Source organism: Galeopterus variegatus, unplaced genomic scaffold, assembly GCF_000696425.1.
Source record: "Galeopterus variegatus unplaced genomic scaffold, G_variegatus-3.0.2 Scaffold1205, whole genome shotgun sequence".
NCBI classification, from domain to species: Eukaryota; Metazoa; Chordata; class Mammalia; order Dermoptera; family Cynocephalidae; genus Galeopterus; species Galeopterus variegatus.
The window spans coordinates 150,451-177,458 of record NW_007727316.1 but is presented as its reverse complement, the minus strand read 5'-3'; the positions used below and the strand labels follow the sequence as shown (position 1 = coordinate 177,458).

At 39.2% G+C, this 27,008-nt stretch overlaps 1 protein-coding gene across 5 annotated transcripts in view; it reads right to left on the bottom strand.

The window, feature by feature from the left end:
* The window catches only part of SPATS2L (spermatogenesis associated, serine-rich 2-like), a 180,020-nt gene that overhangs the window by 55,196 nt on the left and 97,816 nt on the right, over positions 1 to 27,008 (bottom strand). For all 5 annotated transcript variants that reach the window (XM_008575549.1, XM_008575550.1, XM_008575548.1 and 2 more), the window contains exons 4-6: positions 9,455 to 9,563; positions 5,782 to 5,831; positions 2,830 to 3,076 (exon numbers count right to left, since the gene is read on the bottom strand). In XM_008575549.1, coding sequence (XP_008573771.1) covers positions 2,830 to 3,076; positions 5,782 to 5,831; positions 9,455 to 9,563 — 406 coding nt within the window. The remainder of the gene's footprint in view (positions 1 to 2,829; positions 3,077 to 5,781; positions 5,832 to 9,454; positions 9,564 to 27,008) is intronic.

Genomic DNA, 27,008 nt, shown 5'->3' with positions numbered 1-27,008 from the left:
AAAAAAAAAAAAAAAAAAAAAAAAAAAAAAAAAAAATTAGTGATTATAACAAGTGGGCTGCTAATGAAGTTAATGGTCAACCAGGAGGATTCCCTTCCTTATTTAAAAACATCTAATAAGCTTCCATTACCATCATTGACTATGTAACAGAAAAATTTACATGAAGCATAGAGATTTGTAATGAACCAGTGGCATTAACAAATAATACTGATATGTATTCATATCAATGCTTTCATGCTAAATTACAAAACCAAAGGGATACTGGGATGGTTTTTTGAGAAATAAAGAATTCTTCACTGAAAGTTTCATATTAGGGTTTTCAAAAGCCGCCCTGTATGGAGAACTCCCCAGTGGGTACTTAACTTTCAAGGCAACTATCCACTGTGAAGAAGCACTTCCACATTGCATTTGCTCTAATGTCATATACTTCATAGAGTTACTGAAATCGTTTCAGGAAGAAGGTATAAATTATAAGTAAATGAAAAAATATACATGCTAAGCTTTTAGTCTATGATTGATATCAAAACAGCAACTTGAGTAATTAGATTTTGAAAGTAATTCATGTGAAAGCAATAACAAGGAGAGTTGGGAATCTGCCACTCGATTATTTAATTTCTCTTTCTTGTCCTGACTATAAATCAAAACATTCTCAAAATTGGAGGCACTGTAAAAATTGAATTAAAAAATTCCTGGAGAATTTGGATTCAAAATGAAATAGGTTATTTTTATTATTGTCATTGTTTGGTTTTAAGAAACCATCATGTAGAAAATAAGGATGATCTGAATTATACTGCTATTAATAAAATTGTTAGGAATGTGTTTCTGGAAGAAAATTAGTGCTTTCTGAGCAATTTAAGAACTTACTAGTGTGTTACACAGTATGTCAGTTACTTAATGCCTCCTGTCTCCCTAATTTGGTATGTGTCACCATGCAATTTTCTGTTTGCATCTCTGTCTCTTCTGCTAGACTGAACTCTTCCTAGGCAGGGATGGTGTCTTATCTTTGGGTGGTCAGATGATGGCACTGCCTCCTATACAGCAGGTATGCAAAGGTGCTAAGTAGAGTTCTTCTTACTTCTAACCTTCCAAGTCCTTTCTACCACCTCAAGGCTATTGGTTCTTCAGCACCCAATGCTACCACGAAATTTCCCCAGATTACTCAGCTGGATGTGGTACCTCTCTTCCCCAAACCTTGAACACATCAGTGTATCCACAGCCTTCTCTTCAAGGATATCAGAATGTGACTCCCTCGGGATCTAGACCATACCACATCCTTCTCTGATCTCCTGTGGCATTGAGCACAGTGCTTTGAATGTAAGAGGAGTTTAAAAAGTCACTGATTAAATAAACTCAGGATTTTATTACCAGAGGAAGGACTTAGAGAATCAAGTGGTGTAGTGGTTCTCACTGAGGGATCTAACACTTAGGAGGCATTCTGAAAAACTTAGGGGCACTTTTAAAATTTATCAGAATGACTGTGTATGTGTGTTAGGGGTTGGGGAAAGGGAAGGATGCTAGATGATTTATAATCACAGGAGTGTCCTGCACAACAAAGAATTGTCCTGTGTCCTGAACTTTCTCATGTCCTCCTGGATATTCATGATTGTCAAAAAATGTATAATTATATGTGCTTAGACAGTTTTACTATGGTTTTCCAGGATTTCCAGGATTGAACTATTCATAAATTAAGGAAAGATGGTACTTTATGGTGTTAAGAACTGGACTAAGAGTTTTTCACCATGTGGAAAATCACATGGCCAACCACACCAGCAGTCATGGTATTGCAGCTGACACCAGGCACCCATGTCAGTCTTCAGTAGTAGCAGCTGCGTTCACAGTGATTCCATGTAGACATACAAATATACTGAGCTCTCACTTCACATGTCAAATACAAAGAAACCGTACACAACATCCAGTTGACTATTGTCTTATTTCTTTTAAGAACGAGGGCAGTTAAAAAAATGGTGGAAAATAGAATTAAAAGACAATATGAATCTTTCCATGAACTTTTTGAAGTGCCCTTCAGGGGCACATACAGAGTGATCCATTATAAGTGGGTGTGAACATCTGGCCATTTTATTAGGCCTTCAATTTTAGTTATTCCTGAATTTCTTATATTTTTACTTTATTGAAATTCTGTTTCTAGGTAGGTTAAATTATGTATGAATTTTATTTTAGGATCTGTTATAAAAATGGGGCATTGGGTCAAATAGTTTTGAGAACCACTGATCTAGTAGATTCCAGTAGAGTTTCCTTATTTACAAAAGGAAATGGGACACTAAAGAAGATATGACCCACCCAAAGTCAAACAGTGGACTAAGAAATAAGCCTTTTGTAGACTAATGTACAGCTGTAGCACAGTGAACATCCAGATTCTAGCACCCTGGAAGATTATGTTCTGTCATATCATATAAAAAATACCGGAGTAAAAATAATTTGGTCTACTCTTTCTAAAGGAAAACATTTAATAACATTTCCTTTTATCACCAACTATCCCTTCTTTATTCCAGGTGAATTACAGCAAAGCTGTCTATAAAGAATTTTTCTTTAAACTGGAATTTCCATTTTCCCAACCATTCTAATATAGACGACAACTACGGTTTTTCTTAGGAAAAAAAAAAAAAAAAGCCTCTTACTTAGTGTAGGGCTAGATTGAGCATGTATTCTTTGGCCCTGTTATATACCCCCTGCCCTCCACCCTGGCTTCAGGAAGACTGTTTTGATCCATGCAGAACCTTTCACTTCCAACAGCAGCAACGACTGCCTCAATGAGCTCCCTCTGCATTCTTTTCTTCTATGTCTTCCTAAGCAACTTAAAGAATTACTGACCTGTGACCCCATGAAGTGCCTTTGAAGGTTCCTCCAGTATTGAGATCTTTTTCTCGCGAGGGAGAAGGGCTGGTTTTTCACTGGCAGAATCGGTGGACGAGCTGTCCTTCTCACAGCTGTTCACGTGGCCATTCTGCATCTGTGGGGGCTGTGGCTGCAGGGGCCCAGCTTCAGGCCTCTCTGCCTTGTCTTTATTATCTTTGTTGCCTTGATGCTGCTTGGACTTGCTTCTTTTCCTTTTACTGTTCTAGAATGAGAAACACATGAGAAAATACTATTACTCAGTTCAGATCCTTGAAATATAAGGTGAATCTGAGGGATGAAAGTCAGATATACAAGTATTACCTTTTTTGGTTCCTAGCTCTTCCAACAGAATGCGTGAAAACACCTATATCTCTGTCAACCACCCAAACTAATTTAAGTATATTCTTTCTTACAATAAATTGTATAAATTTTTACCCTATTGAAATAGTAAACAAAAAGTTTCCTTTGAAAGCAAAAAGAATAGTAAGGAATGGTTTAAATAGCTGACCCACTATCTGAGCGACTTGCAGCTCTGCACCCATGAATGGTAATAAAGTAAAATCTTCTGATTAACTGCCCTGAAATAGCTTGAATTCAGTTATTTGTGCCATCCTAGAATAACTCAGTTTCTTAAAGTGGTGATGGGGCTGGAAAAGGCAGGGAGGACACTAAAGTTCCCATCATCTAGGGAGGAGGGGTAGATGGGATAATTGGTAGGAAAAAGGGAGGCAACTCCTTCTTGCTAAATGAGAAGGTAGAAGGTAGGTCTCCAGAGTCCAGATTGGGTCTATGAAATAGCCACCAACGAACCAAAAGATTCCTACCACTGTCTAGAAAGTCCCAGGCAGCCACAGGATACATAATTATCTCCATGAATCTTTAAGCTAGAGCAGACAACTGCTACCAGGTGATGCCAAACCAACCTAGGTCCACCTGGATTTGGATTGTGCAGCTGACCTCTTGGCTGGACCTCTCGGCTGCCAGCTGTCCAGCATTATAAGGCTCTGTTTTACTTACTTGGAAATACAAGTTGAGCATCCCTAATCAAGAAACCTAAAATCTGAAATGCTTCAAAATTTGAAATTTTTATAGTGTTGACATGATGCTCAAAGGAAATGCTCAGAGCATTTCAGATTTCGGATTTTTGGATTAGAGATGTTCAACCAGTAAGTACAATGCAAATATTTCAAAATCCAAAAAAATCCCAAATCTAGAACACTTCTGGTCCCAAGCATTTTGGATAAGAGGATACTCAGTCTGTAATAGGATCCTGTATTCTATACAATTGAAATTTTTTAGATTCCAGTATCACAATATGGAAGTGTTTTACCACATCTCTCCTAAAATGCCCTAATGCTGAATATACAATATCTAGGAAACTCCTAAATGATATTGTACGCTTTGCTTGATTTTGGCTTTGTGCCCAGTTGATACTCAATGTACTTAAGAATCAGTATGGTATGGGGCCCAGCCCATCGGAAGAGATGCCTGACCCATCAGGAAGACCCTGTCCTACCTGCTGAATCAGTAAGTTCCAGCCGAACATTACCCTGGTTTTGTTCTTTAACACATTTAGAAAAGAAATAAACTGTTTCCTCTTCTTAATTCTCCTCTCTGCTTCCTTTCTTTTCCTTTCAAAGCCCAATCATGTCCCAGTAAGTGCTCCTCATTAAGAGATGTGCACCCACTGAGTGAAGCAAAGGTCCAGTGGCACCCCTTCCCCCACAACACCTCCAGGGGATTCTGGTTTTCAAGCCCGATGTCTACCAGGCTGGGTAGTCCATTCTCCTACTGAACCTCTAAGAGGGAGACTCAGTAATGAGCTGGGTCTACAGCTGCTGTCTGCTCCTTCTTTCACATCAGAGAAATTTAATACCCGAACCACACATCTGAAATTTTTCCATGTAAGTCTAAATACTGCCTTTCAATCACTTGGAAATCATCTGCATCTCTCACGAAAGCCTGGGAAGCTGTGATTAAAGCAGAGATAGTCAAAGATGCTGGCATACAAAGGTTTAAAAAAAACCTCACAATTCTTTCTATTCTACATGAAACTAGGAGGAGGAAAAAGGGAAAAGGATGATTCTAGTAATTTCAGTAATCTTGGGATTTTGTGAAAGCAGTACTGCTTTTTTGTTTGTTCAAAACCTGTTTTGTAGGCCTGTAATCGTCCCTCGTGGAAAAGTATAGACTGGCATACTACTTTCTGAGAGAACCAAAACATAGGGCAGTGCTGTATCATAGCAGGAATGGGTGGGAAAGTTACTTTGAAAAGAGCAGCAGACTTTTGTGTGTGCACAGAAACACCCGCTGTGTACCTGGAAGTTACAGACTCTTGGTGACTAGACAAGAAAGTAAAATAATGTGAATGGAACAGAGATTAATCTCCTTCCCTCTGTTCCAAAGAAATAGCATGCTAGTGTTCAAGAAGCCCCTTACTTACTATGGTTTTAAGGCACTTTCTTTTCTTCTTTTATCAAAGATCTATCTTAGAATTCAGCCAAAAAAGTACCTCAAGGCAGCCTTGGACAGATTCTTTCAGTTGGAAAAACATGTGAAAATATATTTAGAGCTTTTTAAGTATCTTTCAAACACTCCTTAATTTTTTCCTTTGTGCTACAGGATGTGTTCAGGCAAGTTAATGTCTTGAATCCTTTGAATTCTCCGGCTGGGCTCCCCTTAATACTTAAAAAGAAAAATAACTGGGATTTCTTAAGCACACCTGGTAGTTAAAAACACTGAACAGAAAATAAAGGCATTAGCAGTGAAAATGGCTGGTAATTTAAGAGTCATGAATTTGGAAGCTTTCTGGGTATACATATTAACATATTTGAAAGAAGCATAAAATTGTCAGCCTTGTTAAAGTGAAAACAACCATGAAGGTTTTGGTTGAAGATGTTACTAATTTACAATCAATATTAATCTTACCTTCTTTCTTCCTGTCATATTCCATTCTTTTAGAACTTGAATTGCACTGCCTAGATAAAGACAAAGAATCTTCAACAAATAGTCATGTAATAACACACCACACAAAATTCATCTCTGCCTTCCATGTTGGTAGCAAATTTATTTGGCTTTTTCATTTGTTTTGATATGTCCTACATTAATACAAATGCCAGTTTCATTTTTTATTTCCCAGATTTTTATTTAATTCACTGCATGATCTTGGTTTTATCAAAATATTAAGCCCTACTATATGATGCTTACATTTTTTTTATCATTATATTGTCTTAGGGAAAATGAAATATATCTTGAGAATTTTCCAATAACTTTGCTGTCACAGGTAGAATTAAAATTGTTCTGTTTGATATATGAATAAAAAATACCTATAATCATCTGAGCCAAACATGGGATTCTTAATATTATTAACCAGGTGAACCATAGCTCTCTGTTTATCCATTCCTTCTCCTTTCCTGTCCCTACTCTTTATGTTCACAACTTACAGGGGGATGAGGAAGACAGATTACATGATGTTAGCTTCTCTCTAGTTACTGTGGATGGGGATGGGATATGATTTCTACAAGGTTTCCACTTTGAAAGCCAAGAAGTTCATTAAATGACAAGGTGGGTTTCAGGTTCTGTCCATCCCGTTTACATACATACATGGAAGTGCACCGACTCAGAGGAAAAATCTAGCCTAAGTTATAAAACATTTTTAAAGAAATATTTTATCACTGATCATCTACCATTACTGTTTCCACGTAGTCTAACAAAGTTCATTTATTCATTCCAACTGTGCTAGCGCTATTTTAATAACAAGTTACTGGTAATAAGTACATCAGCTGTTTTCAAATAAATGGGTACTTCTAAAAGAGGGTAGCTCTTTAATGTATTCTTTAAATAATTTTAAGCATTCTCATACAATCTTATTATTCTAATAGCTCTCTACAACAAGTGTGTAGGCCAAACAAAGATAAACATCAGGCTGGTCTTTATAACAAATTTAAGATTAGTAGAGTCCCAATTATTGAGTCTATTGTCACTGTTAGATAAGCAGAAGGCCATGTCACATTGACAAATGTTTAGACAGGTTCATTATTCCTATCTATTCAAAGTTTCCAATTCAATGCCTTTCTTAGACTTGTTTGAGTTGCATGTACTTGAAATAAGAAAATTGCACCTAAAAGTATGCTATAATTCAGACTGTTTATTAGTGGGATGGTCTTTCCCTAATTTGCCCAGAGCATTAATGTTTCACAATGTTGGGAAAATAGAATAATTTAATTAGGCTCCCCTCGCCCCAGGGCCAGCTGGGGGTGGTTCAGTAAACTGTGTGTGTGCGTGTGGGTGGAGTTGGTGTGCATGTGCAGCACCACGGCTTTTGCCAGTGACTGCCTCCAGTGGATGCCGCTCTGTGTACAACCATGCTTTCCAACCTATGGCTTCCAAGGACCTGTTTGCTTGTTACTTAGCTCATGGACCTGTGTGTAAGGGGTCTGGTGACCCAGCCTGGTGTGTGAGGGGTCTGGTGACCTGGCCTGGCATGTGAAGGGTTTGTGACCCAGTCTGTGAATGGGCTTGACGGGTCTGTAAGCTCCAGACCCAGCCCTAGCATGACAATTGGCCCAGTTGGCAGGATCTGACAGAGCCAGAGCGCTATAACTGGTGTAGTCATGTAGCTTTACACACATTTTCCTTGCAAAGAACTTTAGGAACTCACTTTCATTAGGTTTCTTGGTAAGTCACTCCAGTAGTTAATAATCATTAGGGTTGTTCTCACTTATAGTTTAGATTCAGTTTTCTAAATAAAATTAAATTTTAAAAAATGTTAAAGACTGTTCTTTTTAATCAGAAGGAGGTGAGTTGCTTATTGCTTTCACAACTGCAATATCTAATTAGTCCTCTAATTTTCATATTTTGACATAAATTCTATTTGTAATTTGGACAATGAGCTTTCAGAGAGTAATTCTGAAGAAAAAATACCTGTATTTACAGAGGATTTTAAAAGTATTATTATTAAATTTTAATTACGCTAAAGCTGCTTGAAGTTTTTAAAGCTACTCGGAAATAGTGCTTTCAATATAATTCATAAATGACTCCTAACAAATATTTTTGACTCCCGGTGGTTTTTAAACAAGTTTTCATATTGGTCCCAAACCAAAATGATACTAGGTTTCTCAGCAATCAATGAGCTGTATTATTGAGATCTCCATGCTGACAAAGTGAACCTTTCAAGAAGGACAAGCAAGGTGCTCTATTTAAATACAAACAGATTTGATGACAGTCCATCATTTACTGTGTGTCTGTGCATCTCATCAGGGTTACTCTGTAATAAAAACTTTCATGGTGGAAAACGTGGGGGCCTCAATCTAAGTGGGGGTGGGGAGAAATGGGGATAATAACCTTTTCCTTTCCTAAAGCTTTTTTCCATACAAACGATGTTGGTAAACAAAACCTGAAAAGAGAATATATCTGAGCCAGGATATGCATAGTTCCAAAAACTTTTTGAGAAATTGCACCTAACGCTGCAAAGTCAGATTAATAGTGCATTCTCTAAAGATTCTACATCTGTCAGTATATGAAGCAGGGAAAAACAGTGAGAAAAGTTACGCATCACGGATGTGCTTGAATGTCTATTTTGAATGACAATCATTTGTTAATTCAATTAGGACCCTAAACTTTGACTGCTGATATCAGAATGTGAACATGTTGCTCTGTTCCAAGATCTTGCCCTAAAACACAACTACACTTGCAGAAATTCAAGAAGGTTATTCTACTCCTAGGAAAATAAGTAAATCAAACTGCCCTTCACAAATAAAGTGTAAACAGGACATAACTGAGAAATGTGCTGATAGGTCTTCTCTGACTTTATTTGTCAGGTTATGTTTACCTGGTCCATATTTACAGAACAGAAATTAGTATCAGGACAGAAGACATGATAACTAAGGACAGGTGAGAGATATCTGTTCAAAACTTGGTGGTGTTTAACTTGATTAAGGAGGAGAATATCCACATAATTTACAGGAAATCCAAAGCATTAAGTGTAAATTTATAGGATAAACATATTCCTGAGACTTTAGATTCTATAACATCCCTAGCAATGGACAATCTAAAAACATTTTTTTTTAGAAAGCAAAAAGGTTTTAGAGGTAGATAAGATGAACTGATATTCTGATTAATTAGGCAATCTAAAAATCATAAAGCAAGAATATGAAAAAATAGACTAGTCCTCTTAAACCATATAAGCATCAAATTCACGGATTCCAGGCATAAAGCCAAGTAGAGTTATGCTGATTGAAGAGGTAACAAGGCTTTCCAGGTCAGGAATGAAGTACAATATCCTCCACTCACAAGGACACTATCAAATAAAGGACATGTTTAATAGGAATTTGGAATGACTGGTAGACAAGGGAATTAGTACATCATAATCAGCACTCTCTGGAAACTAACTATAGTCTTTTATTTTTTTTAACGAGGGTAAAAGAACTTCCAAATTCTGCTCTTATTGAGTTGTCTATGTGTACTTAAAGCCTAGCATATTTTTATGAGAGCTAAAGTATTAGCAACTAACTGATACTCAGTTTGCTTAAAAAAAAAAAATACGGAATATATAGAACATTTAGTTCTAACACTTTCAGCTTCAGGGGACAAGTACACTCACCATCCATGAAGGCTTGCACAGCTTTATCCACATTAAAATCAAACTGTTGTAGCACCAGGACTATTTCATTATTGCTTTTGTTGGGAACAACTGATCTAACTGCATAGATCTATAAAGGAAAAGAAAAAGAAAGGTAAACACTTTAAATGCTTTTCATCCATGTATCTCCCACTGGATGGAACTATAACTGTTAGAAAGGCCTTGAAAAGCCAACCAATCTATCTTCTTGCCATCAGGCATACTGAGGGCATTTCGAACCAGTGAAAATTCACCCTGGTAATCACCTTGATACCCACTTTATTTGTGTACACGTTTCTACAAAGATCTCCTTGTTAGAACTGTAAGAGTGAGTGTGAAAAGCCAACTCTGGTTTTGCAATGTATTCTTCCACAAGACTACAGATGCATACAAGATGTGTTTTCACTGAGGACACCGAATCTTTGTCTCAGGCTTCCTTCCACTGGCTTACGAATATCTTTAGAAAACTTACAGAAATAGCCTCATGCCTCAGCTTCTCTGTTTCACAGTGGAAGCAGTCATTTCGAGGGTCACGGAAGTGTGATACGAAAATGTGGGGTATTGTATTTTTGAAATGGTATTCTTAGCCATAATACAAAAAATATTCTCAAACACGTTCTGAAAACCAAACATTTAGAACAGTAAAAGTAAATACATACATGAGCTTAAGGATTTTAATAGGTTAAAGCTTGTATTCAATGTTTAATGACCTAAATGCATTTTAGTCAAATTTAGCATGCATTCTTTCTTCATGCCTATTAGAATGAATTGACCTTCATCTTATAGAATTTGCAATTACTACAGGACACTCTCTTGATTTTAGTAAAATCTGGCTCACCCAATTTTCTATCAAAGCGATTATTGTGGCTGCTACTGACAGATACTAGAGCACTGCATGGTGCAAAGGTAAACGATCACTAAAGCAGTGTATGATCTTTACATGTTTTAATCAGCAGTTAAATTACAAACAGTGAGTTTTAGAGTTAAATGCAGTTTAGTGTAATTGAATTCATAGAATATGGATGATATGAGTATGGTATGTGTAATGTGACACTACTGGCCAGAACATTTCACAGAGGAGTATAGCCTAATTCCTGATTATGTTGGAAAATAGCAGCCTACTCAATACAGATCTGTACATAAGAGTATTTGGGCTATAATGAGAAAACTGCACAAGCTGTGTGTATATGGCACACAGAGGTGCTGACACTATTAGATTAGAAAGTTAGCTTCAAATCTTGACATCTAAAAATGCTAAATATTTGGGTTTTACCGAGGACTCTCACATTATATATATATATATATATATATATTTTTTTTTTTTTTTTTTTGTGACCGGTAAGGGGATCACAACCCTTGGCTTGGTGTCATCCATACCGCGCTCAGCCAGGGAGCACACCGGCCATCCCTATATAGGATCCGAACCCGCGGCCACGGTGCTCCCAGCACTGCACTCAGCCGAGTGAGCCATGGGGTCGGCCCACATAATATTTATATTTGCATATATATCACTCAAGATTCCTTTTAGTGTTTTCTATTCTCACATTTTATGGTTCTTACTTTTTCTAGCCTCTATTAAAAACAATGAACTTCTTCAAATCTAAGTTCTTTCTCAATTTTTCTCTGTACCCTCTTTAAAAAAATCTAATTCAGTGAATATTTTTTGAATACCTATTGTGTGATAAGGCACCAAACTTCCTGTAATTTAGCAACTAGAGGGGGATATATACATTGATCAAATGATCACACAAATACACATTTATTAACAGTATATAAGTGCTGAGGGAGCCCTGGCTTTATATGCTGAGATCTGGAGGACGAGGGAGAAGAGTGGGTGGGGGGAGGGGAAAAGCATTTGGGGCAGAGGGAAGAGCATGAGGCAGGAGCTGGAGGGGGGTGTGGAGGGAGGAAGAGGGTGAGGCTTCTAGAGGATAAGACGAGGCTAGAAGTGCGCAGGGACCAGATCGGACAGGGCTTACAAGGCTGTGCAAAGGATTTAGGTCATGTGAGTAACCCTCAACTATCTTTTTGTTGAGTTGTCCTTTCTTATTCGTTCATAGTTTTCAAAAGATTGGTTTTTCTCTCTCCCTCCTATTTTTTTTTTTTTAAGAGAAGCCAAGATGGGGAAAAAACAAAAACAAAAAACCCTGCTCCAGCCCAAGAAAGCCATTAACAAAGTTGTGTCCAACAATAAATAATATTTGCCTCATAGTTACCAGTGTATTGGGGTTTTGCATAAAAATTACATGTTACCCTTCTAATGTAGTAGCTTTAAATAAAATTCTAGCATTTCAAGCCACTATGGTTTGGTCCTTAGTACATGAAATTTCTTAATAATTACCATCATTACTACCACATTAGGCAGGCCCTTATTTTTTTTTTTCCTTTTTGTCTTTTTTACTGACCGGTAACGGGATCGCAACCCTCGGTGTTGCGCCCGCACCACGCTCACACAGTGAGTGGGAACCGGTCTCCACATGGGATCCGAACCCTCGGCGGGAGCGCCTCCGCGCTCCCAGGCGGCGCACTCTCCAGTGTGCCACCGGGCCGGCCCCAGGCAGGCCCTTCTAAATAATACAATGTTTAGTTATTAATTACATTAACTACATTATAGTTACATTAGACCAAAGTTTTCAATCCACCTACACAGCTTGTATGAACAGTAAAGGCCCAGAATTATGGAGTAAACAAAATAATTGCTCTCCCTGCTTCCAATCTCTCCTCTGCAAAACATGTTTTATTATGTTAAGACAATATAAACCACGGCTTGTACAGACACTTTCTTTTTAGACATTTATACTACTCTTGCCTTTTTTTTTTTTTTTTTTGTCTTTTTCCATGTCCGGCAACGGATCGCAACCCTCAGTGTCGCGCCTGTACCGGACTGGGACCGGCAACGGGATCGCAACCCTCGGTGTTGCTCCCGCGCCTCGCTCAGCCAGTGAGCGGGAACCGGTCTGTACGTGGGATCCGAACCCTCGGCGGGAGCGCCGCCGCGCTTCCCAAGCGGCGCACTATCGCAGTGCGCCACCAGGCCGGCCCCTACTCTTGCCTTTAAAAGAAAAAAAAATACAACCATGGTCAGATGTGTGAAGAAAACATTTTCTGTCTTTATTTTATACATGCTAGCTCTGAAAGTATCCTTAGAAAATTGTCAATAACTGAGTTCTGATATCAAATCTAACTATGAATATTGGATGCAATTCTTAGAGGAAGATACTTAATTAAGACAGGTATTTCAAGTTTTATAGAAATGAGAAAAAAAGGAAAAAAACTGTTTGTCTATTCTTGGATATTCCACAGTAATGTTGAATTCTAGTGCATTTCTGGGCCAACCTCTGTTTCTGCTTTAATCACTGAGCTTGGCTAATGAGAAGAGAGCAGCGTTGTTTCTCAACCTTGTTATTTATAAATGCACTCCATTTATTTTCCTATGAAAATGTCTTTGAGAAAGATGGAGAAGTCATGTACACTATATGTGCACATAAAAATACAGAAACCTCACTGTGTCACTATTCATGATTCAGCAGACTCATAAGGGGTTTAATCATTTAAACCCAAAAAAGACCTCACTATGAAGTAGCTTTAATTATAAGGCGTACATGACCAAGGCAGTATTATAGGAAGGCTGAAAGGCTGCCTTTGCATTTGGAAATGAAGCTTCTGAGGATGGATCCTCCTGGAGGAATGGATTAATCAATGCGTGACTAATGGTAGCTTGCATATGGAGAACTCATAAAATTCATGCCCGCAGTAGTTGTTTTGCAGAAGCTGTTTCTGGTGCTGCTTCACACACACAGCCTTTACTCCATGGCCACCGCCACGCTGGTGCACTGGCTGCTGCAGCTTCACACCTAAGCCCACTGTTTGAAGCTGCCCTTGACTGTGTCCCTAAAGGGCTCTCACGCCATAAACAGAGTGGTCCCACCCAGCCGCAGCTTAGGCCTTGGGTGACAATCAAGACCATTAGTTAGTGGTTCATTTAGCAACTGCTTTACCTTTCCAAAATCATATCCCCCTGCTTTGTTTCTACTAATTTAAATCTGGTTTGGCAAATCCAACTTGCTATTTATAAACAGAAAGTTGTTTTGATGTTTTGAGCATTTTCATCTTGATCCCCTCCTCTCTCTGGGGCTTTCCTATCTGGCTCTGCAGGCTTCTGCTCCACGCTGCCTCAGGCCTGTGCTCCTGGCATTTTGCCTGCACTAATTAAGCAACGAGGCAGTGTGACTTTCCTGGAGGCGGGATGGTTTCAGCTTCCCACATTAACCTGCCTTCCCTGCACCTGAGTTGTTTGGTTTAGGAGCTGCTAACAGATTTCCTTGTTCACACTGTGCGTTTTTTGAGCCTGTCTGTGATGATTCCTTAGAAATTCTTTTTGGCTTTCTGATGACTCACTTAAACTATGTCTGAGTTTTAAAAGTGGTACTGACCAGTTTTCAATCCACCTACACAGCTATGTGATCTGCAAAGACCCAACATTACCAAATAAACATAAAATAGCTCTCTCTGCTTCCATCCTCTCCCCTGCAAATTCATTCCAAGGCTGCTGCTCTTCCTAAAGTAAAATCATGACCATTTTATTCCCTTCTTTAAGAACTTAAGAATAAAGTTAAATCTCTACAACCCGGAATTCAATGCCTTCAACAATTGGGCTCCAACCTGCTTTTCCAAATGTCCCTCTTACTCTGTACCCCTTCACAGACATGCTGCTCAAGCCCAGTTTTGACTCCCCACCCCCACCTCTCTCTGAGATGTGTCTGCTTGGCCGCAAAAATGCCACGTGATCCATGAAGTCCTTGATCCTCTCTACCAGAAGTCATCCTTACCTCACCTCCCATAGCCCTTTGTCAGGAGGTGTCTTTAACACCCTTCACCTTTTCTTTTACATCCTAAGTATCTGCGTACATGCTTGTCTCCTAGATGGCAAGCAATGTGAGGGCAGAAGCTTATCTCGGTCATTTTTGCATAATCACCATGCCCACCCCCAAGCAAATAATATGGTGCATGAAGTAGGTATTTAATAAGTACTTGTTGTGTGAGAGAATGCCAACTTGTAGCTCTACTGGGTTGCTGCTTTGAGTCAAAGGAACACTCCCCCAGTGTGCTTGGGCCATCCCATCACTCTGTACCCACCATACACAGTAACGAGGGGTGGGTCTCAGGTGACTGTGATGCAACCTAAGCATTATATGGGTAGAGAGAACATCCATACATTCTTCATATTTCAATAACAGACGAAGAAAATTTGAGGCCTTTAAATTCTTACAATTTTACTTATAATAAGGTACTTACGGTATTTTATGGAGTTTCAAAAACAGGAAAAGCTCAGTAACTATCTATCTATCCTTCCAAAGCTCAGCTCAGCAGGAAGACATCAGTGGGGACCTCACTAAGTGACAGGCACTGAGGATACAAAGAAGAACCAGACACAGTTCTGCCCTAAGGAGGCACAGTCTAGCAGTGGAGACAGGAATGTCTATAATGAAAGTATGTAATAAGTGCTGTACTGTCTTTATGAACAAGGTACTGTGGTACTACAGAGAAGGGAGCAATTAAGTTTGCCCAAGTAGGGGAGAATATAGAGGAGAGAGCCAAATGTTGTGGAGGAGCTTTGGAATTAAGCAGACCTATGTTCTAATCTTGGTTCTGCTACATGCTAGCTCTATGACCTTGAGTGAACTACTTAAATCTCTGAAACTTGGTTCTGTGCTGTAAAATGAGTATATTACCTCCTGGAGTCTCCATAAAAAATGGAAAGAAATGTTGCATGCAAAGTGTTTGATATAGAATTTGGCATATATTATCCAACAAATTTTAAAAAGAAAAAAGTGGGAGCACTTTCATTGGGCCATAAAGGAGAAGGGTATATCTCTAGGTATGGCTTTGAAATTGAAAGAACATGTGGCTAGAGTGTTGGTCAAGACTTATTTGGGGGAGACTGCCCTGTATACTTCCCTTCTTAGAGAACCTCCTTCCTCCACAGCCTTGCTAAGGGGTGAGTGGACCCAGGACACCCCCCAAACCCCTCACAAGCTGACTGGTACCACAGGAAGTCCATCTTCTGGGTGGCTAGCAACACGTGCCTTTGTCCCCTTCTTATTCTTCCACTTTATTATGTACTAAATGTCTACCATGATCAGACACGGCACTCGTGGCTGGATACAGCAGTAACAAAACAGATATGGTCACTGCTGAGCTAGAGAGGAAACAGAAGTAAACACGTAAATTAATACATACATAATTGTAACCCGTGTTAAGTGAGTGCTAGGAAGGAAGCACTCAGAATACAGGGACAATGATTCATACTGGTCAGGAAGTGGCCTGGCTTGAGAAGATGAAGTGAGCCAATCAGACTCTGCCTTGGGAGCCTGAACTATTTAACACAAAGGGAGAGAAGCTGGAGTGGAAATTGAATGGGGCCAGTCTTGGAGCTGGCTCACTGTCTCTCCTTCCTGCTTCTTTAACTTTTCCTGATGTCCCACCAGATCTTGCCAGACATTTACAATAACCTCTTTCTTATTTGTACTAGTTTGAGAGGGTTTCCTTTTCTATAACAATTATCAACTGCCTGGAGGCAATATTAATAGCTAGGGCTAGAAATTAAAATAATAAAGCCAAATAATTAATCCAATTGGCAAAGAGGAGAAATGCAAGATTTTAAAGATAAATCCAGTTAGAACATGAATGTTGGATTGGAGAGGAGAAGCCCATGAGCCTTGCTCACACACTCTTCCAGCACTCATGTTTGTCATCATTCGTTCGTTCTTTTCTTTTTTTTTTTTTCAATTTTATTTATACTTATTTTTGTGGGGTACATGTTTCAATACATGCATATACTGCACAATGCATCATTAATTTATGTGACTACTTGCCCCACTGGATGTGAGCCCCAAGTGACAGGGAGCACATCTTTACATACACAGGATTTAGAACAAGGGGTGGCATTCAGTAGATGATTCATAAATGTTTGTCGAATGGATGAATGAATGCCTGAATGAACAAAAGGAAGCAGGGAGTCCAGTAAAATTGTTGTTGGCATATTCTAATTTTATTTATCCATTTTTTTTAGTGCATCTCTAATTCAGCATAAAGTATTATGCGATATTAAAAAGCTTAATGGATTCAAGCCCCAATGTATGGCATGCCTCCTAGGTGCCAGCCACAGCATATGGCTGGTCCTAGCCTTGAGGAGTTTGCAATCTTGGTGGTGAGCTTAATCTCATCCCCTACAATAAGGACAGCAATCAAACTGCCAGCAACCTCCTTTTCGCACCAATGAGAGCCAGAGTTATTTATGGGCTTGCCATTCCTGCAACTTTGAAAGGAATTTTATAATCAGCTTTGGTCACATTTCTCAAATGCTGAGCCATTCAGAGATGCCTTAAAAACAGCTCGTCTGTGTATGTTTTGCTTCACTTGCTAGACCACTAATATTATATACACACTAACGAAGGCAGTTCTCCTATGAATCTTCTTGGGGAAGAAAATACCCTTTGCAGACCAGTACCTTTGCATCATGGATAATTTCATAATTTAATTGCTTTTTCTAACATCTACTTCCTGCCAGCAAAAAATATGCATGAGGTGTTATGTTCTACTTGGCTGACTTTTGGAGAGTTAACACCAGGAGTACAAATCAAAATTAACTTTTTGTTTTTATTTTTTTTGGCAGGAAACCAGGATTAGAAAAAATAATGAAGATTTGAAAATGAAAAACTGCAGTTTTCATAGGATAGTGGGAAATTTTAAGTGGCGAGGATCTAAAAGATAGTCTAGGTAAGGATTCTCAAACTTTAAAAACATTCACATCACCTGAGGATCTGATTAGAATGCAGATTCTGCTTCAGACGCTTGGGGTAGGGCCTGAAATTCTGCATTTCTAATAAGCTCGAGGTGATGTAGCTGCTGCTTGTCTGTGAATGTGGGAGGCAGAGTAATGGCCCTCAAAGATGTCCATGCCTTAATCCCCCGAACCTGTGATTATTAGTTTTCATGGCAAACTGAGTTTGCAGATGGAATTAAGGCTGACCGTGAGATGGGGAGATCATCCTGGATTACCTCATGGGCCCAGTGTCATCACAAGGGTCCTCACAATGAAAGGAGGCAGAAGAGAGTCAGTGTCAGTGTCAGAACAATGCAGTGTGAGAAAGACTCATCCGGCCATTGCTGGCTTTGAAGATGACAGGGGCCATGAGTTATGGAATGCAGGTGGCTTCCAAAAGCCAGAGAAGTCAAGAAAACAAAATTTCCCCTAAAGTCTCCAGAGAAGAATGCAGCTCTCCTGACACTTGATTTGCACCTAGTAGGACCCATTTGTATTTCTGAACTGTACTTCTGACCAGAATATAAGGTAATCAGGTAATCATTTTGTATTGTTTTAAGCCACTAAGTTTGTGGCGATCTGTTACAGCAGCAATGGGAAACTAATACAACAGACCACACTTTGCAGAACGAAAGTCTACTCCTTTCTTCCTCCTAATAGGGAGATGTCTTTCCTTATCCCACCAACCATCCTCTTTTAAAAAATCTATTTTCCAGATGGCAGCCTCCCCTCCCCACCAAGAACGGTTTGGGAGAATTCTAACTATTCACTAATTCAAGCCAGATTTTGTGAGGGGAAGTGAGATGAACCTTTGCCTCCAAGGAGCTGACAGAACAGTAGGGAAAATAAGGCAAAGTCATAAATAACAGCCCACTTTAATCATTCTGATAACAAAATCCTCTCTGAATCTCACCTGTTCTCTATTCTTTCTTTCTCTAACCTGGGCAAGTTCCCTTTATCTTTCACCTGGACTCTGGAAAAGCCTTCGTAATTGGATTCTCTGGTTTGGTTTCTTCTCTCTCCAATCCATCTTAAAACAATCACTGCACAATTAGTTGCCCCAAAGTGCTTAAACATGTTCACAGACAGAGGGAAGAAGCCAGCAATGAGGAAGAATTTGAAAAGAGGAGAGAGAGTAGGTAAATTATGAAACAAGGTCCCAGAGGTAATGAGAGAACATGGCATCAAAATCCATGTGGAAAAGCATGCTTCGGAAGAGAGGGGTAATTCTTCTATCTCTTTCTCAGAATTCTAAGAAAGAAGGAAAGGAGAGAAAGGGAGAGTAAACAGACAATAAAAATTTGAGATTGTGAAGAGAAACATTTATGGAAATCATTCCTTTCAGTGAGAGTTTTAGAGTTTGCTTTGGGGCTTAAAAAGTGGACAAAGGTCGAGAGCTGCCCTTACAGGAGCAAGATAGGAACTGCCTCGATGAATAAAAGAATTCTGAAGGGCCACCAATGCTGGACAGTACAGATTTGTCTCAGAGCCAGTTGGCATGGCTTTCCTTAGCAATTCTTTTTTGGCAGCTGGATGGTACAGGGGTCTGAACCCTTGACCATGGTGTTACAAGGCTGTGCTCCAAACCACTGAGGGAGCCAGCACCTCAGCAATCCTTAACAAGCCAGAAGCAGGAGCAGAGAAAAGGAATGTCCCCGGGGTTACAGACAGTAAGACACACAGTGGCAGATCCTAGGGCTCAGGGATATGTGGGCTGAGTATCATTAAGGTAGATGATGAAGGCATCAGTAGTCTATGAAGGGGATCATGAATTGGGAGACTAGGGAGAGGTTAAGGGATGAGAGATCCTGTTGAGAACAAAGAACAGATATTAAAAAGGACAAGAGGAGTCGATGACAAGGACATGGCCAGAGAGGGGATGTTAGATCTTGCCAGTCCTTGGTCCTAATGCTGCCTTCTGGTGTGTAAGTAAAACACCTTTTCTACAGGCCAGCTCTTCACTTTTCTCAAAGGACTAAAGTGTTCTACAGAATTCCACCGTTATGCAGTAAACATATGTTCTTCAGCAATTTTCCATAAGCTGTGCTTCCTAAGCTTTTACCATCTGGTCAAGCTCTTCTGAGTGTGTCCTGTTAAAATGTGGTCCTATAAATGAAGTACGTTGTTCCAGAGGTGGCTGGATTAGAGCAGAGGACTGTGCAACCTGTACCTGCCTTGCTTGGGCTCCATTTATCCATTACAGGAGTCTAAGATGACATTAGCACTTCTAGGAGCTACATTAATTACTGTCTCAAACAGAGCTTACTTGCTACCACCTCTCCCTGTATTGTTTCCACGACGTGTCCCCTGCCCTATACTTGTGCAAAGAGTAGAATGCAAGGGAGAGATTTTACATTCATCCTTGTTAAATTTCAATTTGTATGTTCTGACTCATCACTCCAGCCAGCTGGTATCTTGTGGAACCTTGCATTTTGCCACCATAAACAGGGAATGCACTAGCCATTCCTTGCAACTTTGAATCATTTTCAAAATTAGTTGACATATCTATCTAAATCTTAGAAGATCTGTTGATTTGAATTTTGTGTAGGCCAGAGCCAAGTACAAGAACTTGCCTCACAGTTGATATTGATCTTCTAATCCAAGTTAATTTATTCAGTCAGTCAGTCACAATGAAAACACTCCAAAGCTGAACTGTGGACTGTTACAGATACATTCCCTGTCCTACCTTGAAGTTTACAGTCTAGGAAGGCAGATGTTTGATGAATGTTACAGAAGAAGTAAAGATGCTTTGGCATCTGTAACGGGAGACCTATCCTAATCTAGAGAGTCAGGAAAGCCCCTCAGAGGACTGAAGTTAGATTAAACTGAGAATGAAGGGTTAGTTGCACTATGTTAGGAGACAGAAGGGAAGAAGAGATGGAGTACTCCAGGAAGAGTAACAACACTTATGAATGGACGGGACTGAGTGAACAGAAGCATGCTCAAAGGAATGAAGACCCAGGACTGCTGGGGGCATTAAGTGTTAAAGGGAAGGGGACTGCAAATAAAGCTGGAAAAAAGGCATGGGGCAAAAGTGGGCAAGGCCCTGCAAGCCATATTATAATTTTGAGGCTTATTCAAAGGGCAAGTCATTGAAAGGTTGTACTCAGGGGAGGAGTATTATATTTGCATATTTAAGAAGGTCATTCTGGTTTCATTGTGTATGAGTTGGAGGAGATTAAGTAGATGCCAGTTAGGATTCTAATACAGTATGCAGGGGAGAGAAGATAAACCAACATGGGACGGTGTAGGGAAGGACTCACAAATTACTTGGGAAGAAGCAACTGATTTGTGTTTAACTAACCAGATGCAAGGAATGAGGAAGAGAGGAAGGTGGATGACTCCCGGGTTTCTGGCTTGAGTGTCTATGGACTGGTAGGGTCATTTCCCGAGACAGGAGCAGTGGTGGAGATGGAACACGATGCTTGGGGGGGAAACTAGCTTTACTTTTTGAGGGGCCCATGAGACATTCACGTCCAGATGTATATAAAAGGCTGTTGAATCTATGACTCTGGAGCTCTAAGGAAGAACTGAGCCAGGAATAGAGACCTGGGCCCTGTCAGCATCTAACAGTGGGTCTCAACCCTGGCTGTAAACTGGAATCCCCTGCTGAGTTTCTAAAATATACCTCCACCTTGGCCCTATCCAGACAATCAAATCTGAGACTTGGCATTCTTTTTTTTTTTTTTTTTAAATAAAGTTTTCCCAGTGATTCTAATGTGTAGCCAGAATTGAGAAGCATGAGTGAAAGATATATAGCTAAGGGACAGTTGTCGAGAAAAAGGAAAGAAGGTAGCATGGCACAGACTTCTTTTTTGGTATGGCTGCTCACCTGTCAACTGACTTATCTGAGAGTGCTATCTACTCATCCACACCTTCCCATTATTTATATAAAATCATAATTTCAACTAACAGTCCTAGTTTAGGACAGTTTTACTTTTTGTAAAGCAAAACTGTTGGAGTGGGTATTCCCTCTAAAGAGAGGGTATTCCGGTTATCTACTGTTGCATAACAAATTCCCCAAATTTGTGGCTTAGAACAACAATCAATCTGTTATTTTTTACTCTTTCTGGGGGTTAGGAATTTGGGAGAAGTTTGTCTGAGTGTGTCTGCCTTGAAGTCTCCTGTGCGGACAGATGATGAAGAAGAGGGATGCTCTTGCAGATGGGGTCTGGCTGGGCATCTCTCTCTCTATCTGTTCATGTAGTCTCAAGGCTTCTCCAAGTGGTCTCTCTACATATAGGCTAGTCTGCCTTTCTCACCGCATGGTGGCCTTAGAAGAGTCAGACTGTTTACACAGCAGCCCAAAGCACCAGCCACTGAACATTTGAAAAGAGAAAGCAAATTAATTTAGCAGTTGCTATAATACCAAATGAAAATTGATAGTTTATGTTAGATACAACCTCTTTAATTCCTAGAAATAAGCCCGATGACTTGTAGAGTAAGACATATTCAAATGGACTTTCCTCCTATCTAAACAAATAGTAAAATTAAAATAAAATATAGTTTCTTAAATCTTTTAATTTAATACATGATCAACTTTTCATATCTGAATTTTGATTTTCAATCTGACACTTGTAGGTGTAAAAAATACATATGAATATACATGAATATATATAAGTAAAAAAATATAATTATATATATATATATAAAAAACCATCAAATGGATTAGTAGCAGTCCCTCTAATCTACATTGAGACAATGGGCTTAATACACATTTCACGTCACCCTTTTAGCCAGCATTTATTTGGTGTACACCTGCATGTTTTCTATAATTGTGCTGGATTCTTCCTCATATTTTCTCAGAACTACCAGTTAGACTTGCATATAATTTTAGGGCAGGGCGAGCCCCTGAGTCCACTGGAAGTCTGTTTTCAGCCAGCTGGTTACACCTACACAGTATTAGAACTTATACTGTCTCCGTACTATCTCTGATGAATACCATACTTGGATTTATCACTGAGGACAAAAAAGGCAATGTTATTTCCACAAGGCATTTATTTTTGGTATTTTACTCAGAGTAGAAAAATAAGACACTAAATTTATCTGCTTTTAACTTAGAATAATCAAAAAAGTCTTTCCTTATTTTCTTTGGAATTTAACGTCTCCACTTATGGGGAAAAGATAATCATTGGCATGCACTCTCCCTGTGGGTTTTCTTTTCCTGCTCATTGACAGAACTTTTCAGATAAAGGGTACCATAAAGGTGTAAGTCACTCTTACCCTTTAATCAATACCAGAATAAAGGAGTTAATTACCCTTTGGTCAATACCAGAATAAGAAAGTTAAGTTAATCTCTAAATTACATTAACCTTGAATATTGCCTCACTGTGTTGTGAAGAAAGCAGACACCTAAACGCCATGGCAACTAGGAACGAACTCTTTGCAGGGGGCCTTATTTGATCATCCAAATACTATTTTTTATTTTAACAGGTTCGACCAATTAAAAAAAGGCATACTGGTTTAAACATCAATCAACGCTACTATCTCACTGACCAGATCTTGTTTTCCCAATGATTTTTATGAGTTTTTGCTTGCTTTTTCTCTAAAGTCAGTAAAAAGAATGAAAACTAGTCAGTGCATTCAGCCTTAGTTGAATAATTAAAATTACAAATTGAGCCAATACATATTTAAAAACCCACTAATAACTGTCCCTTGACAATGAGTGGATAAAGAAAATGGGATATGTACAGAGAGGAATATTATTCAGCCTTTAAAAGAAGGAAACGACAATGTGACAAGACAGATGAACCTTGAGGATATTATGCTAAGTAAAATAAGCAAGTCAAAGGACAAACATTGCATGATTCCACTTACATAAGGTATCCAAAATAGTCAAACTCATAGAAGCAGAGAGTGGAATGGTGGTTTCCAGGGCCTGGAAGGAAGGGGAAGTGGGGAGGCACCGTTCAATGGGTGGTAAAGTTTCAGTTATGCAAGAAAAGTAAGTCCTAGAGGAATTGTGCCTATTGTTATCAACACTGCTTATATGTTTAAAAATTGGTTAAGTGGGTAAATCTCATGTTTAGTGTTCCTACCATGATTATAAAAAGAAAGAAAAACATTAACTTTAGCTTATGTAATTGATCCTCAATCATCATTTCAATACATTTTTATTGATAATTATCTTCTGGGATTAAAAAAAAAGAGTCCTAAAGTGTCCTGAAGATAGGAGGGTATCAGAAATGCTCTGCCTGTGAATCATTAATGGACCTTAGAGATGGTTAAATCAAATTCTTTATTTTATAAGAAACTCAAGCACAGAGAGGCATGTACTACATTCAAACTGAGGCCACTAATTTGTATCAGGACTAAGGCTGGCACCCAGGTTCACTGATCTGTGGTACAGTCTCTTTTTTGGTCTTTGACAGTGCCTAGGAGATGGAAAAGACCATGGATCTATCCAATGTTAGAGCTGGAAAGGGTTTTGGAGATCAGCTACATGAATCCCCTCATGTGGCAGATAAAGACACTGAAGCCAAGAGAGTTGACACAAGGTACAAAAGGACACACAGTTCTTCAGTAGAATTTGCATGCCCCTTTGTTACTTTGAACGTGGATACAAGCAGAATATACTTTTAATAGAAAATAAGATTACTAAACCATTGTTAACCCTGGAAATTGAGAAGACTCCCCATGCTAGTGTCAGTATGACTTGGCTTGCTGAGGGAAGGCAAATTCCAGAGTTTGCCTTTTAATTTACTGATTACTTTAGAACAGTGGTTCTCAAACTTTGTATTCACTCCATTCATTAAACATAAAAATCTCATGCTTTTCTCATGATTGAATCCCAAAATGGGAATTTCAATTTCCTTTTTATTTTTATTTGAAACATAACTGATTACACATATTTGTGGGGTACAGAGTTGAATATCAATACCTGTGTACAATGTGTGATAATCAAATCAGGGTAAGTAGCATGTTCATCACTACAAAACGTAATCATTTCTTGTGTCCATTAACCAGTTTCTTACTGACTTCCCTTCCCCTTTCCCATCTCTAGTAACCAAAGTTCTGTTCTTGCCTCAATCTCCTTCTTCAATATAAAATTTTGTTCTACTCTCAGTATTGTGGTGGCTATGGAAATCTGCTGGGGGAAATATGGTTGACTGAGAGCCCAGCCACCACCCCTCTGGATCCACCAGTGCATCTGCAGCCCAGCCACACTCCCCACAGGACACTCCTAGTCAACAATTGAAGTGGCCGGGTACCCATGAAAGTTGAGGAGTTTGGGAGTCCCAAAGTAGCCAACTTTGGCCTGAACACTTCCCATCAGCCAGCAGAAACTTTCCAGCACTCCACGGCAAGTTTGAAACTCTTCCTATTGATTTTCCTTTCTTCTCCCTCTCCTTTCAGAGCTCTCAGACCTGCAGGAAGTGTGAAGTCTCTCCCTGCCTGCTCCTCCTTCCTCCCTTTTCCCTTCTACAAGCACTACCCCCCCCCCCCACCCACCACCCCATCCATCTTTTCTAATCCCATCTCATCCTGGTATCTGCTTCTTGGAGGACTCAGACACAAGTATGTTTTTTGTTTTCTAATTGTACCTGTCTTTTTCCTGCTGACATTCTAATTCTTACGCCAACCCAGGGAGGCATGTCCTACTTTCTTCTCCTTCCTCCATACTAGTTGAGAATTACCATTGTAGAATCCTGGCTAGATTATTTAATTAAATACTGATTAATTAACACACATTTTGGGGGCATAGAGTCTATGATATTACTATTACGGGAGCTATGAAGTACACAAATAAATTACAAATCCATATCGACTTATAAGGAGCTTGTAATCAAGTTGTGGGGAAATGACTTACAGAGAAAAGGTGGTTTTAATAATAATACAAGCAGTGTACCTTTAAGTGCTGAATCTATTCATCTATCTGTCTATCTGAACAGATTTTCAGTGTGCAAGGTCAGAAGAGAAGAAACCATTGTTGCAGCCTTGTCATTTTTTTATGTGTAAAAACTGGATCATTTAATATGAAGGATCATTGTGAGAAATAACTAGAATGTTGGTAAAGTACCTATAAATTCCAAGGGATTGCCAACAGAGGTTACTTTTTCCTACTGCCAAAGGACTTTTTGGCATTAGGTTGTTCTTGTTTCTCTAGTTCTTTTAGGTGTAGATTTATGTCATTTATTTGAAATCTGTCTATTTTTTTCTTTTGTATTTTTTCCGTGTCCGGCAACGGATCGCAACCCTCAGTGTTGCCCCCGTACTGGACCGGGGACCGGCAACGGGACTGCAACCCTTGGTGTTGCTCCCGCGCCTCGCTCAGCCAGTGAGCGGGAACCGGTCTGTATGTGGGATCCGAACCCTCGGGTGGGAGCGCCGCCGCACTTCCCAAGCGGCGCACTATCCAGTGCGCCACCGGGCCAGCCATGCTCTTGATTCTTTAGCATTAACCATCTATCTTATATATACCTTTCAACCACAATGCAAAAGCGACTACAATGAAAGACCGGAAGGGGGATGGGGTGGGAAAAGCAGAAACACTGTGAATTCCAATTGTGTAGCTTGGAAATAGCAATGCAATGCTAATCCTGCAATAGTAAGTTCCTTCTTATCCCCTGAAACTGATGCTGACATTTCCATTTATTCATTCAGTTCCTTTAGACTCCTTGTCAAATCCCTTCTAGTTGCCAAGCAACAATAACAGCAGTTCTGTACATAAGCATTAGACAATAACTATTGTCGATGTTTCTCCTTTCTCTGAAAGGCAAATTCAATGACCCTTTCCTATGAGAAAATGATGACAAGAACCTGTTCACAGTGAAATCTGAAAGCTACATGGCTTGTGTTCTTGCTATATGAATCCAAGTGTTGGGCTAAATTGACTTCAAGCACTCCTGCAAAATTATGAAATTAAAATTTGCCCCAAAGCTTGCATAGTTTGGTCTTTCAAAACAGCAACATATTATTAAAACTGTCCCAAATCCCATGAAATGTTTCTCTGTTAAATGCAGTCAATATTTTAAAGATGCATGATGATGGGTTTCTTCTGTACTCTCTCTTTCTGATCCTGCTAAAATCTCTTTAATCAAATGCTTGGGTTTTTCTGACCACCCTCCACCCACCTAAAGATTTAAACTATATTTCAGTACTTTATAAAACACAGAACAAGACAAAAAAAAAAGGATATATTTATTACAAAATAATCAAACATCTGCCCAACTGTTGTGGACAGATTCTAGGACACAGAGACATGAATGCTTTCTTTCTCATTCATCTGCAGAAATGTTGATGACACCTTTCTACCCAGTGTGGATGAGAGATACTACTTCTCCCATCCTCTATTACTCCTCATTTTAATGACTCTATACGATTATTGTTTACAATCCAATTTACCTCTATAACTTTAACAGCTCTAAAAGCTATTCACAGTAAGTGGCATGGCTCAGCAATGACATTATAAACTGAGCTATTCCCCATTTCCACATCATCATATTGTCTAGTCTCACCCATTTTTTGTAAGGCTCAGCAATAGCTATAAAAATTTTAAAAAGTCAAGTCCACTTGTATGTTCTTTTTCTCATTTGGGCTTTTCACTTCTTCTTTTCTAATCTTGGTTTTATGGCAATTTATATTTTGAGTTCCAAACAAAAATGTTAAATAGAGCTCCTTTTCCGTTTTTTTTTTTTTTGTCTTTTGTCTTTTTGTTCTGTGTCCGGCAACGGATCGCAACCCTCAGCTGGATCATTTAATATGAAGGAT